Source organism: Acartia tonsa, chromosome 1 (assembly GCF_053477335.1).
Source record: "Acartia tonsa isolate MP-2025a chromosome 1, ASM5347733v1, whole genome shotgun sequence".
NCBI lineage: Eukaryota > Metazoa > Arthropoda > Copepoda > Calanoida > Acartiidae > Acartia > Acartia tonsa.
In genome coordinates, this window is record NC_137260.1 from 44,136,770 (window position 1) to 44,151,511 (window position 14,742).

At 35.0% G+C, this 14,742-nt stretch overlaps 3 protein-coding genes across 3 annotated transcripts; 2 read left to right on the forward strand and 1 right to left on the reverse strand.

Moving 5' to 3' along the window:
* The first annotated feature begins 266 nt into the window (after positions 1 to 266).
* Positions 267 to 7,643, forward strand: LOC145321046 (uncharacterized). The gene is made up of 8 exons (XM_080162850.1): positions 267 to 800; positions 996 to 1,040; positions 1,476 to 1,600; positions 1,920 to 2,066; positions 2,319 to 2,456; positions 3,988 to 4,048; positions 4,692 to 4,913; positions 5,636 to 7,643. The coding sequence occupies exons 1-8, from the start codon at positions 655 to 657 to the stop codon at positions 7,626 to 7,628; spliced, it is 2,877 nt and encodes a 958-aa protein (XP_080018976.1). The 5' UTR covers positions 267 to 654; the 3' UTR covers positions 7,629 to 7,643.
* A 437-nt stretch (positions 7,644 to 8,080) lies between these two features.
* Positions 8,081 to 8,431, reverse strand: LOC145327666 (uncharacterized). The gene has a single exon (XM_080171219.1). The coding sequence runs from the start codon at positions 8,429 to 8,431 to the stop codon at positions 8,081 to 8,083; it is 351 nt and encodes a 116-aa protein (XP_080027345.1).
* Positions 8,432 to 12,313: 3,882 nt separating this feature from the next.
* Positions 12,314 to 13,711, forward strand: LOC145321063 (uncharacterized). Its single transcript, XM_080162851.1, has 2 exons — positions 12,314 to 12,711; positions 13,020 to 13,711. Exons 1-2 carry the CDS (start codon positions 12,342 to 12,344, stop codon positions 13,685 to 13,687), a joined length of 1,038 nt encoding a protein of 345 aa, XP_080018977.1. The 5' UTR covers positions 12,314 to 12,341; the 3' UTR covers positions 13,688 to 13,711.
* Positions 13,712 to 14,742: the final 1,031 nt, after the last annotated feature.

Sequence of the window (14,742 nt, forward strand, 5' to 3'; positions counted from 1 at the left end):
GAAATAGGTAGGTAAATATTAATATATTTTTTAGTAAATAAATACGAGTTTTGTGTTAATTTCAGAAGTTCTTCCTAATACCCTGCCTAATACCTCTTTTTAAATAAACAATGTACTTAACAATCTTTTTTTATGGGATCTCTAAAAAGACACCTTCCTCCCTTTATATTTAGTAAAATAAAAACACAAAACAAGCTTAAGACTATGCAACCGCGCTTTAACATTAAATGAAACTAACATAAATACTATAAACTTTGCTTAAAATCTAAACTACATATAATATCTAGTAATGAAAGTCAAGGCTCTCTAAGGGAAAGAGTACATGCAGTTCTTAACAGAAGTTCCGAAGTAAATGAAATAACGAGGAGAAAGTCACCAACAGCTGGCTCATATAGGAGATCTCCCAAACAAAGTCGCACTAGATGTTCACCAACTGTAAGCCCACAAAGAAGTCGCTCAAGGCGAACACCTCCGTTGAGTCCAACTAGGAGTTCAGGCCCACTAAGCCCAACAACGCAAAGAAGATCACCCTTAAGCCCTACGAGGTCATCAAACTATAGAAGATCAAAAGTTAGGACAACGTCACCTCTCAGCCCAAGAAGATCACCAGTAAGAGGTCATACTCGGGTATCACGAACATCTAGAAGTCCTGGAATGAGGTCGGCGAGTCCTAGCAGGAAAAGGGCGTCAAGACACTCCAATAGTCCTGTTAGGCATAGATCATCACGAAGCCCTGGTAGACGTCAAACATCTAGAAGTCCTTCTCATAAATCTAGATATATGAATGATGACACATACAGGTTTGTTTAGTTTTAAATAACTTTATATCTTAGCATGTACCTGAGTCATGTAAAAAATAATAATTGTATAAATATAGGTACTTTTTTAAAGCAAGCATAGCATTGAAATGTATTTTTTGTAGGTATCTAAAGTTTTTTGATTAATTGAAAACGAATACATGTAGGCAATCGTTCCTAAAAAATACTTAATTTTAGTTCAGTTAAAGAAAAAGAAGATCCAAAACATAAGCAGTTTTTAAGGTATTAAAACTACAAAATTTCGATTATAGTAAGTTTTCTAAATTGCAATGTTTTGAAACCGTAATTTGTGTTTTTTACAGCTTCGTTTCTTTGCTCTGTTTAAAAAGGTTTTTATTTTAGATGGAGTGTTTTTTAATCGATTTTAGATTATAGAATATTTATCTTTTGTAAATTTTCATATCTATCGATAAATATCCTCCGTCATTTTCCCTGGGAATATTAAAACAAGGATGACAACATCCATAAAAGCAAAGCTCTGAAACAATAGGATAATCGGACATTTACGCTTGTCAGTACTATACTGAATAAGCAAAATTTAAGTGTATAGGTCTAAACATAATTGCAAGTAAATTTGTTGCAAAACTATTTCCCTGGCCGCGGCGTTCGCCCTCCTGCTTTTAAAATTAATCTGAGCTAAAAGTAAATTAATCTTAGGGAAATGGAAGAATTTATAAATAAACCTCTGGCATCATCTCAAGCATATATAAACGCTGGGATAAATCCTCCCCCATCACAACTAATCCAGACCAGCCACCCACCACCTGCAGCTGTTGTGCCAGGTAAAAAATTAACAAAATTAATGGATGTAGAATATCCGTGGATGTAATGACAGGGGTAAAACTGTCGTCAATTCAGCTAACATGAAACTCGTTTATTGGTCAGTTCGTTCATCTGAAAGGTTTGGAGGAGATGGAGTACAAAGGTGCAAGGGGGTAATCGTTATTTTAGCCCGCTACAAGTTTCACTTTATAAGAGAATATGAAAATGTGATTTTAAGATCCAAGTAATTATATACCTATCCATTATGAAATTACGAATTAAAAAATTTCCAGACAAAGTTGCTTGCTTACTCCTTTCTTTTGATTATTTTTTTTTCAGGTCCCATGTATTCTGTACCTGATCATGTGGCATTTCCAGGATATTCCACCACTGTACCTCCGCCTTATAATATTCCAATATTACAAGGATCACCAACTCTTGGAGTAGCACCTCCACCTTTGCAGTTTTCCAGCCTGGGTTGTTCAGGTAAAATATATAAATAACAATTCATACCGTATGAAAATAAAATCCTAAAATTTTGGCTCCACCCCAAATTGAGTGTCTCTGCAACATAGTTGTAGGCTGAGATGAAAGCTTGATTTAAAAATCTACCAAGGTACTAACAGTATGATGGGAGTCGGAGGGCTATAAGGGAAAACTCAATCATTCCATTAGTTGTTGAGATCTTGACGGACGGACAGACAGGCAATCTACCGTCAATAAAAAAAATTTATTCAGGTGCAAATGAAATCCCTGATAATTCGGCAGTGCAAAATCTACAAGATATCATCAACAGTGTCTATCATAGAAATCTTCAGCCGTTGGTTTTACCCCCGCCAGTTCCCTGTCAGGAGGTTGCTGCTTCTAGTGCTCAAGGTAATGGAAAAATGCTGATGTGTGTAATTGTATTTGCGTGCAGGGAGTAAGGGAGGGGACAATGGGCAATTAATTCAATATAAGAGTTATCAAAGAAAGGGCATGAAATCCAGTTTAATCCAATAAATTTGTAGGAAATTATAAAGGGATTGTTAATTGAATAATAGATTTCCATAGCGTCATGTAAAGTGAAATCACAACTTGTTTTTGATGAAATATATTGAGGTTTTCTGATGTGATTTTTATATTACAAGATTATTGGACCCGGCCAGCTGCTAGCAAGAATATGACTGCCCCTTTTTATTCTGTTTATTTCCCTTGCCCCCACCTCCCTTCTCCCTTCTCCCCGTCTGCTACATTCCATACTAACACAACGAGTGTTTATTTCCCTTGCCCCCACTTCCCTTATCCCTTCTCCCCGTCTGCAATATTCAAAACATACATAACGAGTAGCGGCATTTCATGCGCAAGTACCCAAACTCAGTCAGAAAAAGCTAAATTCTTGCACATTCCCTTTCAGCCAGTACCCAAAGTCTGAGACTCCTAAAAACTGAATATTCGATCCATTGTCCCCTCCCTTACTCCCTGATTTGCGTGTTAACTTTTTTATCATTACCGACGCGAGGTTAGTCTGTGATTTTATATACTCTTAGGTCCATCAGTCCAGTAACTAGAAATTAAAAGGGTAGTTTGTGATTTTTTAAAATTAGTTAGGTTGGTATTACATTTATTTTAATTAGGGTTGGCAATCCGTCCAATTTTTGGTCCGGATTCGGATTCTTTCAAGAATCCGTCCAAAAATAAAACGGATTCTCCGCGGATTACGGATTCTCCGCGGATTACGGATTCTTATTTTTTTGGCGGATTCCGGATTCTAGCAATATTTAAAAAGGATTTTTAAAAAAACAATGGATTAAATTTTACCGGGTACTGGGAAGAATCTAAAGCTGCGTTTTTTCATATTTTCACAGAAGCTTTTCTCCTATTTCTAGACCCTAGAACCTAACCTAACTTTGTTACAAATTTAAATATATAGTTGGACTAAAAATGCTCAAGACGCTAATTTTTGCCTAACAATTAAGAATCCGAATCCGCTATTAAAAAACGGTTTCCTGAATTGGATTCTGGATTCTAAAATTAGCCAAGAATTGGGCGGCTTCTGGATTCCAGTTTTCGGATTCGGATTGCCAACTCTAATTTTAATGTAAATCAAAAAGGTGCCATAATAAGGAAAACGTAAGAGGATGTCTTTGTGTTCATATTGATCTGGCAAACTGCTGAACCGATATATTTTTTCTTTACAGCTTCTTATAGGCCTAGGGAAGGTTTATAATTTTGATGTGTAGGAGGGTACCGCTACCCTCTGGAGAGAAATAACTCAGAAAAAAATTTCTCTCCTCCCCCCAAAAAACTAAAGGGTCGACTTACACCTTCCTCCCCTTCCCTTAATCTCTCACGTGTCACAAGAGGCTTCCAGTAAAAAAGTTAAGAAATTCATTTTCATTTACTCTTCAAATTGTGTATATTTCAGCATTGCCTAATCCAAGATATGATCCAAGTCACCATGTCTCAAAGTCTAATCCAATATATCAAGGAACATTATTAATCTTGATATTTTAGGAAAAAATGATGAAATTGTTTTTGCATGCTATTAAAGTTAAGTTTATTTTAAATTTTAAAAAGGCAAAATATGTTAATTTTGTTTCGAACATTTTGATAATCTTTTATACTTTGTTTGGTAGGTGTTTTTTTTTCAATTTGATACATCAAGGGATTACAAAATTCTGTTCTAAAATCTTTATGACTGAGCCAATCATAAATAGGTGGTAGATACTTTTTCAAAAAGGCAAACTACAGTTTTTACTTCTTTAAAAAAATTGTAATAATCTTATTTTTTCGGCTAAAACATTAAAATTTTTTCCTGAAAATGAAAGTCGATCTGGTAAAGTAGTAGGATATATTTGTGTCTCTTTAAATATTTTTTTTGCATTTTCGCCTTTTTTCTTCGATGTTTAAATTTTTTTAGGCATTTTATTCATTTTATAAAAATTCTAGTCGCTCTGTAGGGCTTGTATGTCTGTTTATGAAAGGAAAGTTTCTATTTTTTGAAAACTAAATTGTTTTGAAGCAATTTCTTAGATTAGATTTTCATTTTAAAAAGGGCCATGTTTTCATGAAAACTAATCTTGTTTTATTGTTCTCTATAAGCTCATAAACAGTAAATAATGTGAATACAGATGAAACAGCACACAAAAGTATAAATCCAGATGAACATACACCTGAGGACGCTGATGAAATAGTAGTCACATTTGGGCGCAGTCTTAATGAGAGTGTAAATAAAAGTGCCGAATTAAGAGATGAAGTTGAGGATTATATTTTTCATGAACAAGTGAATGCTGTGTACAGCGATGGCAATGAGAGTCCAACACGTTCTAAAAAAACAGACAATGAAATAAGGTAGGCAAATCAATTATTCTGCTGCTTATTATCTGCTCAAACTGAGTCATACCTATTATTTAAGAATTGGGATTTTGTGCAGTTTAGGGTTAAATGTTGCTAAATCTATTAATTCAAAAAACAAAACAAAAAAAGGCTACTTGCACCCAAACGACGGCACGTTAAAATAACTTTATATTTTAAAGTCTCCTTTTTTATCCTCAATAAAAAGTAACAGGATTTGTCTGCCTGTATCAAAGGATCTCGTAAACTGCTTAGCTACTGTAATATTTTGTTGGTAGTTAAAACTGGTTTAGAAATATATCTATGAAAAATATTATCTAATGTTCTCATTATAATTAACAAACTTTCCTTGGACCAATGAGAAGCTTTATTGTAAACGAGAACCAAATCGGTTCAGCCGTTAGCGAGATTAAAGGTTTTAGTATTGGGTAGGTATCCTTTTATATAAAGTAGTAAGCTTTTTTTGTCTGTAGCGAAGGATCTCGCGAACCACTGAACCGATATGGTTCTCCTTTAAAGTGAAGCATCTTATATGTATAGGGAAGGTTTTAGAATATTTTAATTCTAGATTTATCCCGTCAGATTGTTTTAGGCTATTTTCTGCCCCATGTATAGTATTTCCCTTTAAATAAAGAGCCCCCTAAAATTAAATGCTAGGGGCACCATCGCTAGTTTTAAATTAAAGTATTAATATTTCTTAGTTATTTATATATTTTTAGGTTTTACTCGCCTTTCCGGGATGGTCATTCAAATAATCAACAAACTAGACTGTCTTCAAGAAACCATGAGTTTTCACCTGAACAATCCCCATCTAGAAAAAGAACATATAGTAACTCAAATTCAAGAAATAGAAAGAGCCGATCGCCAAATGAGAAATTATCAACAAGTTGGGAAAGAGACAGTCCTCCAAGGAGGTATAACAGAAAGGAATGGTCCCCATCACCTGACAGGAACTTGAGACAATCAACGTCAACATTTAGAAGGTCACCCTCACCGCCATACCCAAGACGATCTTTCTCACCATCTCAACGAGAGTCATATAGAAAGTCAACCTCCTCCTCATCACCTCAAACTGTAAAGGATTCATTTAGAAGATCTCATTCGCCACATGCAAGAAATGACAGGCTTTCAATAAGAGATGTAGCAGACAGTAACAGTCTTAGAAGATCAACTGCAACCTTATCACCACCACCATTAAGTACATCTTCGCCACTTCATTCAAGAAGAGAATCAGCAAGAAGAAATTCACCATCAGGCAATTTAATGAGAGGTGCATCAAGAGTAACTTCATCATCACCTACTGATAGACAATTATCGTCACAAGAGCAATCAAGAAGAGGAGGATCAAGAATGATTTCAAAGTCTCCAACCATAAGCAATTCATCTTCAAACAGACCGTTATCAGGACAATCGTCAAGAGGAGAGCTATCAAGAGTAACATCTATTTCACCTCAACCTCTCAATATTCCACTAAAAAGACCAGTATCTTTACAGTCTTACAGCAGACCAACTTCATCATTATCATCCAACAGACCAGAAGCCTCTCAATCTCATAGTAGACCATCTTCATCATTATCAAATGAAATATTTACAAGACGAGAAGACTCTGCTCATAAAAGACCAAATTCTAGCCATTCTTGGTCTAAAGAACATGAACCAGCTTATGAAGCTTCAATGTTTACCCGAAGATCATCTTTTAACTTGGAGAATACAGAACAAGATTATGATAACATGATGTCTCTAAAGAGAATTAACAATATGGAACAAACACGAAAAAGTCTTGATAAAGAAAACACAAATAATCAACAGCAAAGAATATCAGCTGACTTTTTAAAGCTCAAAGAAAAGGCATCACAGCTTTTGCAACAACCTAAGAAACTGCCCATGAAAAAAACTATTGATGAGGTCTTGCAACAGTATAACAGAGCTCAAACTTTTACAGAACCAAATGATCAAGACAACATTATGAAAGAATTGGAAGTAAAAGATGATATTTGTAGAATTCTTGTTATCCAGTGTTCAATTCAAGATCAGAATAGGTTATTAGCACTATTACAACCGTTCAATGAAATATGTACAATGGCGTTGAAGCCTGCCAGTTCTGGTGAGGCAAAAGTTGAAATATCAATCAAAGATTTAAAGTTTATTGAATATTTCAAGAGCTTTTTAGAATCCCCGAACTGTAGTTTTCTTGTCAAAAGTAAAATAACTTGGGAGCATGGTGAACTTGATGTATTGTGCACTAGTAGGAATGGTCTGAAAACTGAATTTATCAACATTACCATGAAGACTATCAAAGCTTTTAGCGTTGACGATGGAATGCAACAATTACTTTTAAAAGTATGCGTTCAAGGGAGATTTGGATTCTATGAGAAACTCATCCGTCCAGATAAAACTGTTAAGACTGAAATATTAGATCTTCTACAATTTAAAGTAGATGAAGAAATATTCCAAATTGAAGGAAATACTGTTTCTAGTAAAGATGTTATAACTGTGAATAAGCTGTTTAAGGATTTGTTGACTCTGTGCATTGAAAGTGAGGCTAATCTTTGTGTGCTGATGACTGAAAGTTGGGATGAAATGAGAGTTTTGTCTCATTTATATGCAATATCTGACCCACAACCACAGCTGGCTGAAAGGAAAGTTGACATATTTAGATCAGAATTAATTCACTATTTGAGTCTTAAAAAGTTATCTTTTTTCTTCATCTAAACATATAGGTATACTAAAAAGGATTTTCAATCGTATTATGAAGTATTTAGAAGTCTTATCAGCTGAAGTAGTAGGATGTATGTGTGTCTGTCTAAATCTTCACATCTTTCTTTAGATGTTCAATTTTTCATTTATAAAATCATCAGCTTTTATTATAAGCAAATGTCGTCTAATCCATGTTTTTATACATTTGACATCTGGCAACAAAAAGTAAAAGAAACTAGGGACCTAAAGAGATAAGATAATGGCCGATAAATTAATTTACATACCCAACATTAATGCACAAAAATACCCCATTAGAACACAATTAGTGGTTAAAACGTTGTACACTCAATGAACCAACCAATCAAATGTCACTAAAAGGTGTTACTTGATACTTGGCTTGTTAATCTTCATTTTCTACTGGTGTAGCGAGTTGAAGATGTTGGTACTGATAATTTTGTTATCTTTTGCTAATTCATATATTTTTTCAATTTTGATCTAAAGCTGGCCACTGATGTGGCATGTTTGATATCACTTGGTAAACTATTCCATGGGTCGACAATTCTGAAGGAAAAGAAGTTTAGTCTGATGTCAGAATTAGCCCTTCCTTTCTTTAGGTTAAGAATATCAGAGGTTTGTCTTGTTGTGACTCTGTTTTGAGAAACATTTACAGTTTCAAGTCCACATTTAACATTTCCAATGTTATGAAGAACTTTGTAGCACTGGACAAGATCAGCAAAATTTCTCCTTTTTTCAAGAGTCCATAAATCAAGCTCTTTTAAACGTTCATGGTAATCTTGTGATTTCAGACCAGAGACCATTTTAACTGCTTTGATTTGGACAGCTTCGATGTTTTTAATGTCTGTAAGGTTCCAGGGGTTCCAGACAGATGAAGAAAACTCCAAATGTGGTCTCACATATTGTTTGTACAGCCTTATAAAAACATGTTTATCTCTGTAGTGAAATGACCTTGATATTTGGTTTAAAACAGCTTTAGCTTTGTTGATAATTTCATTACAGTGGCTTGATGGCTTAAGGTTGGAAGTTATTCTTAATCCAATATCTCGTTCAGAATCAACTGTTCCAAGTTTAATATTATGTCAATTATGATATCATCATCAAGGTCATTGATATATATTACAAAGAGAACTGGCCCAAGTATACTACCTTGTGGGACACCTGACCTGACCTTACCTGGCCTTGACTTCGCTCCTTGTATTTCAACCCACTGAGTTCTGTCTTTAAGCCAAGATTTTACAGATCCAGTTATTCCATGTGCTTCCAGTTTCTGTATTAGCTTGTTGTGTGGAACTTTGTCTAAGGCGCCACTAAAGTCCAGATACACAATATCAACAGAGTTTCCTTCATCAATCATTTCAAAAATTTTGTCTAAAAATTCCAATAGATTTGTTTGACAGGATCTCTTGGGCATAAATCCATGTTGAGAGGGTTTGATTAGGTTGTTAATTATAAGGTGATCTATCATGTGGTCACGAATAATAGATTCATTAAGTTTGCATACCTGGCTGGTGAGAGATATCTGTCTATAATTACCTGGCTTCCCTCGTGATCCTCTTTTAAATACAGCAGCTACTTTTGCATCTTTCCATTGTTGTGGAACTTTGCCTGTACTTACTGAAGCCTGAAAAAGTTTTTGCAATGGTCGGGCGATATGATTCTTAGTTTTCTTTAAGAATTCTGCAGATATCTTGTCAGGACCTGGGGCCTTGCCAGTTTTAAGTTCGTCAATTTTTGATATAACATCTTGTAATCTAACATTTATATGAGATAATTCACTATTCATGTTTCGTTTTGGTATGTTTGGTCCATTGTCATTGTCATCATTAAAGGAACTACAAAAATGATCATTTAGTGTTTGGGCCATTTCAGCTTGGACAAGAGGGCCAACACTTGGTTTACAGGACATTTTATTTTTCACATAACTATTGAATTTTCTTTGACCACTGTTTCCACTACTTTTTGATATTTTTACTTTAAGCTTTTTTTTAGCACTTTTAATTTTTTTTTACATTCTTTGGAAAGTTGGGTAAAGCATTCTTTGTCACAAGGATTTTTGGTTCTTTTCCATTTCTTGTATGCCCGATTTTTTTCTGCTAAGTGTTATAATTTCTTTGGTCATCCATCTTGGTTTGTTGGTTTTAATGGTTTTGTTTGGGATATATTTACAAATTAATTCATCAATCACCTTGGTTAGTTGTCTCCAGCTCATTTCTACATCATTAGATACAATCCTGTCCCAGTCAATTTTCTCTAAATCTTCATTAATTTTTTGGTAGTCAGCTTTTCCCCAATCTAGGATTTCTTGTTGTGTGTTTTCTGGTAAAATAGAATGGTCTGTAACAATTTTAATACAGGTATGATCACTATTACAAAGAGGGCCTAAATCACTTACTTCAAGTATAGAATCATTATTAGAAAGAACGAAGTCAAGAACATTGTTTTTTACATGTGTTGGGAAGGTCACAAATTGGTTAAAATTGTTCTCGTTACAAGTGTCCAGAAATTTCTGGCTTGCAGTGTCGGCAGCAATATTTTCACTCCAGTTGATTTTTGGGTAGTTGAAGTCACCAATAACAATTGAATTATCTGGCATAGATGAGATTAATTCTGTTAGTTTATCATTATTATAGTTACTACAGTTTGGGGATTTATATACAAGAAAAATGTTGGTGGTTTCATTATTTGTTTTCACACTAAGATGTAGATATTGGTTAAAGTCAATTGTGCAGTCATGGGATAAAACCGTGTGTCCTTTTTTTATGTACACTAATAATCCACCTCCAATTCCTTCTCATGTATCACTACGATCTTTTCTTAGTTCTGGTATTATTTCATAGTTTTTGATATTTAATACACTATTCACTATGTTTTCATTGCACCAGGTTTCGGTTAGAAGTTAATATCAGGTTTTTGTTCATGTGTAAGTAACTCAAGTGCAGAAAGTTTACTTATTATACTCCTTGCATTGGTGTATATTATGTTGAGTTTACAGGGGGCAGACTCTTTGTTTCCCTTCCCTTTTTGTTGCCTACCCCCATCACTATTTATTCTCTGTTCTCCTCCTCCTCTGTCATTGATGGTCGTGTTCGTTTGTCTGTTGTTATACTTTCTGGAGTCCTCTGTCTCTTGGACCCTCCTCCCCTCCTGGTCCATGTTGTGCTGTTTCTCCTTCCCCACCTTTCTGTTTGATCTGTGGATTTTTTCGCCCAAATCAGTCTTTTTTGGCCTTTGGGTCCTACCACCTTCCATTCGGAGTTTAAAGCCTGTTCTTCAGTTAGCTCAGAGTTACGCTTATGCATTTCAAGAATGAGGTTGTCCTCCTCTTTCCTTTGCTGGTGGGTAAGGTCAGGTACAAGGTAGACCCCATCCCAGAATTCATTGTCAGCAAGAGATCTGCAGTTTTTCATAATTTCAGATTTGGTATCAGTGTGTCAACTTTTTTTTCCCCAAGGCGTCTAATAAACTTGATATCTTTATCAGGGTTTATCGTAACTTCTAGGGTGTCAGCCACCAGTCCAGTCCAATGAATATCAAGTTCTTTCTTTTTTAACCCTGGCCAGGAATCATCAGTAACTTCAGGGATACCATGAATTATCAAATTTTTTTTCTTCTCCTCTCTGTCTCTTAATTCTTGAAAGACATTTTTTTCAACATTAGATTTTAACTGTTCTTGTTTGTTATCATTCTCGTTACAGCGTGTTTCTAGTTTGCTTACTCTAGTATTTGTATCATCTTTGTCTTTTTGAAGCTGGATAATATCATTTTTTATATCTTGGATATCCTTGAACATGGCAGCTACCTTATTTGATAGGAGTTCACTAGCCACACTACATGCTTCACAACACCAATTAATGGAGAAACCTTGTCTATTTTCCTTGACAAGATATTTGTAAAGCTCTGGTGCAATTTTGGAACATTCAGTATGGGTCCATCTTTGGCATACATGGCACATGACACATGCTTGCGTTTTGGTGATTTTATTTGTGCAGACTAAGCAGGGTGGGCTTTTGGCATTAAGTCCTGTACTCATCTTGACAGCAATTTTTTGGTATCTTATTTCTTTTTTTTTTGATATCTTTTCTTTAGTATTTTTTTGGTATATTTTTTGGTGTCTTTTTTTTGGTATCTTTTTTTGGTATCTTTTTTTGATATTTTTTGATATTTTTTTTGGTATTTTTTTGGTTTTTTTGGTATTTTTTTGTATTTTTTTGTATTTTTTTGGTATCTTTCCTTGGTATCTTTTTGGTAACTGTTTGGTATCTTTTTGGTATCTTTTTGGTGTCTCTTTGGTATCTTTTTGGTGTCTCTTTGGTATCTTTTAGGTATCTTTTTGGTATCTTTTTTTGGTATTTATTCTTAGTATCTTTTTGGTATAGTCACTCGACACAGCTAGTTTTGCTTTATACACTTCAACAAGCAAACTTCATAACTTCCAACTGTTTCTCCAAATCTCAATCAATTCTCGACATTTTTTCCGGCAGCCGCCGGGGAAGACATTTTTATATGAAAAACCTCTTAGTGAAATGAATCAAGCAAAGTAAGCCCGGTCAGTTTAGGGTTAAGCCAACGAATAAGAAAACTTTGGGGACTAGTGTGAAAAATTGCCATTTTCCCCTTCCTTCCCGAAAAGAAACATTCTAATGGTTTTATATTGAGTGTTTTTTAAAGTCAAGAAGTCATAAAGGATATGTTAATTTAATTAGAATCAACATGCTTGGAGTATTGAACAACCATCGCATGGGAGCTGACTTCACCTTTACTGGTTCTACAGACCGTACAACAGCTATTAGGAACATAGAGGAAACATATACCCTTAGGATATTGAATGATGAACAGATTAACGTGTTGCTACGGGATAATTGTATACCCTGCAAGCCTAACAGTTTCCTGTTCTGGACCGAGATACCCGCGGTGGTGGCGCACTGGTTGTGCTTTGTATCATTGGAGTTCGGGTATGACGAAAACGGAGAGATTAGACTGCTTATGATCGAGTACACAATAGCAGATCACAACAACACTCAAGTTTACAGGAATAAAAGTGTTTGTTCCTCAGCTACAGATTCAAGGTTCAACTATAGAGGTATTATTTTTTATTAAGCCTCTTGAAAAAAAGCATCTAGTGTTCACTTCTTCCACCAATTCAAACATTTGAATACTTTCTCATCATTTCTATGGTCTGGGCCATCTGAAATGATGGTCCCCAAAACGTTTGTCTGTCTGTTTGTTAGTTACTTTAATAGAGACACGCTTACAGTCAACCCTGTTGTTTCGATATTAGTTATAAAGAAGAGAAATAAAAAGTTGTTAATATGTATAGTTTTATATACCTAAGGAATTAGGTAACTATAAAAATTAATTGACATTGTTTTGAAAAATATCATTTTTAAGGCAAAGAAGTAACAGAATTGGAGGCAATGACCAGTTTACTTGAGGCAGTCGAGATTTATAGTAAAACACACCATGCCAGTCTTGTTGTTTTCAACTTCTATCTAAGCCTGCCATGTATACTATATTTAGTCAAGCGTTACTCTTTGGAGACCAAGTTTTATACAGTATTCAAGTCTGTAATACAGTTTGTAAGTCTAAACATAGGTTTTAGCCCCAGCAGTATTGGCCCAATTTTACAACGAACAGAAGCCAATGCGAATAGAGAAGATTCCTTTCTAATGCTTGATAGTATCTGCAGAAGTGTTGTTAAGCCAGTTCTAACCAGAGCTGCCGTTTCTATGGTGGATGTTCATTTCTATGGTTTCGCGCATTTTCCATTAAAATCCAAGAAGGTTACCTTAAAGCAAGAGACCAACACTTTAACTGTCACGTGTGAGCTTATGTGTGAACTGGAAGATCTTGCAAAGTGTAATGTAAGTGAGTTAGTGTTCATACCGTGTTTTAGGTTAGATAAAGTGCTGGAAGTTGAAATTACAGTTGTTGAACTATCTAAGAAGATATTTACTGTGACAGTTAAACATGCTGAGCCTGTCGACAAACAACATTTAACAAACTATTCCAAGATTTCTAAAAATTTTATTGGATTCATTCAGGAAAGTAAACTTTAATAGTATTAAAAAAAACACTTTAATTTACCCTGTTCATTGAGCTGGACATCTTCTCTACCCGTTAGTATGTCTGTAATGCTCTAACGGGTATTTATTTATCAAGGTGAAAAGTGTTTCTCTCTTCTGCTATTTTATTTAAGATAGAGGTTTTATAATAGGTGAAGAATTGTCGTTATCTATAATACAAAGTAGCTTGATGTCTGTCCGTCTATCCGTCTGTCTATCCCTTAAGATCTCGGTAACCACTGAACCGATTGGATTCTACTCTTCAGGGTATATACCTATTGGTCCTGTGGTGGTTTTAAGCTATTTTCTTGGGGGGTGGGACACCCCCAACCCCCCCAAAAACAAAAAAAATCCCCCCCATTTTTTTTTTTTTTTTTTTTTTGTAAGAAATATCCTTGGTCCTTTGTAGAAGATTTCCTTTGTGGAATATTTTTTTTTACAAATTTCACCTTACACTTTTTTTACCATCTCTTGGGGCAAAGCCCCTAGAGGCTAGGGGCGAAGCCGCTAGTCTTTAATACAAAGTAGATGTCTGTCTGTCTGTTTGTACCGAAGGATCTCGCCATCCGCTGAACTGATCGGGTTCTCCTTAATAGGGTAGCTTCTCATAGGTCCCGGGAAGGTTTTTAACTATTTTGGGGGAGGTTACCACCACCCTCCGAAGAGAAATCACAAAAAATCTAAATTTTTAAAATATTTTTTGGAGACTTCAACGCAACATAGAAATAATCTGACAAAATCTGTTAATTTGTATAATATCGTTTGAAATAAAATGAACATTTAAAGTGCCACTAGAGGCCTCTAGGGGCGTAGCCGCTAGTATTCTATAAACAACTTTATCCGAATGCGGAAATTTTGTTTAAGAATTCACAATGCAATTAAGCAGCTCATTTTTCCTTCCTGACTGTTCTTACTAACTTTCATATTCAATATCTTTGCTACATATGAGTATTGTATCTGTAGATTATGGTCGAGTTACTCTCTGCTAAGGGTTTTTATAAAAATACCCCCCCCCCCCCCCTTCTATTTGAATAACTTAAAAGTTTACT

Bases quoted from the DNA above. Each gene is read 5' to 3' on its own strand.
- LOC145321046 (XM_080162850.1), top strand. From the start codon at position 655: ATGAGGTCGGCGAGTCCTAGCAGGAAAAGGGCGTCAAGACACTCCAAT. The intron at 1,041-1,475 runs GTATTAAAACTA...AATTAATCTTAG, and splicing joins AAACATAAGCAGTTTTTAAG to GGAAATGGAAGAATTTATAA. The intron at 4,914-5,635 runs GTAGGCAAATCA...ATATATTTTTAG, and splicing joins AAAACAGACAATGAAATAAG to GTTTTACTCGCCTTTCCGGG.
- LOC145327666 (XM_080171219.1), bottom strand. From the start codon at position 8,431: ATGGTCTCTGGTCTGAAATCACAAGATTACCATGAACGTTTAAAAGAG.
- LOC145321063 (XM_080162851.1), top strand. From the start codon at position 12,342: ATGCTTGGAGTATTGAACAACCATCGCATGGGAGCTGACTTCACCTTT. The intron at 12,712-13,019 runs GTATTATTTTTT...ATCATTTTTAAG, and splicing joins TTCAAGGTTCAACTATAGAG to GCAAAGAAGTAACAGAATTG.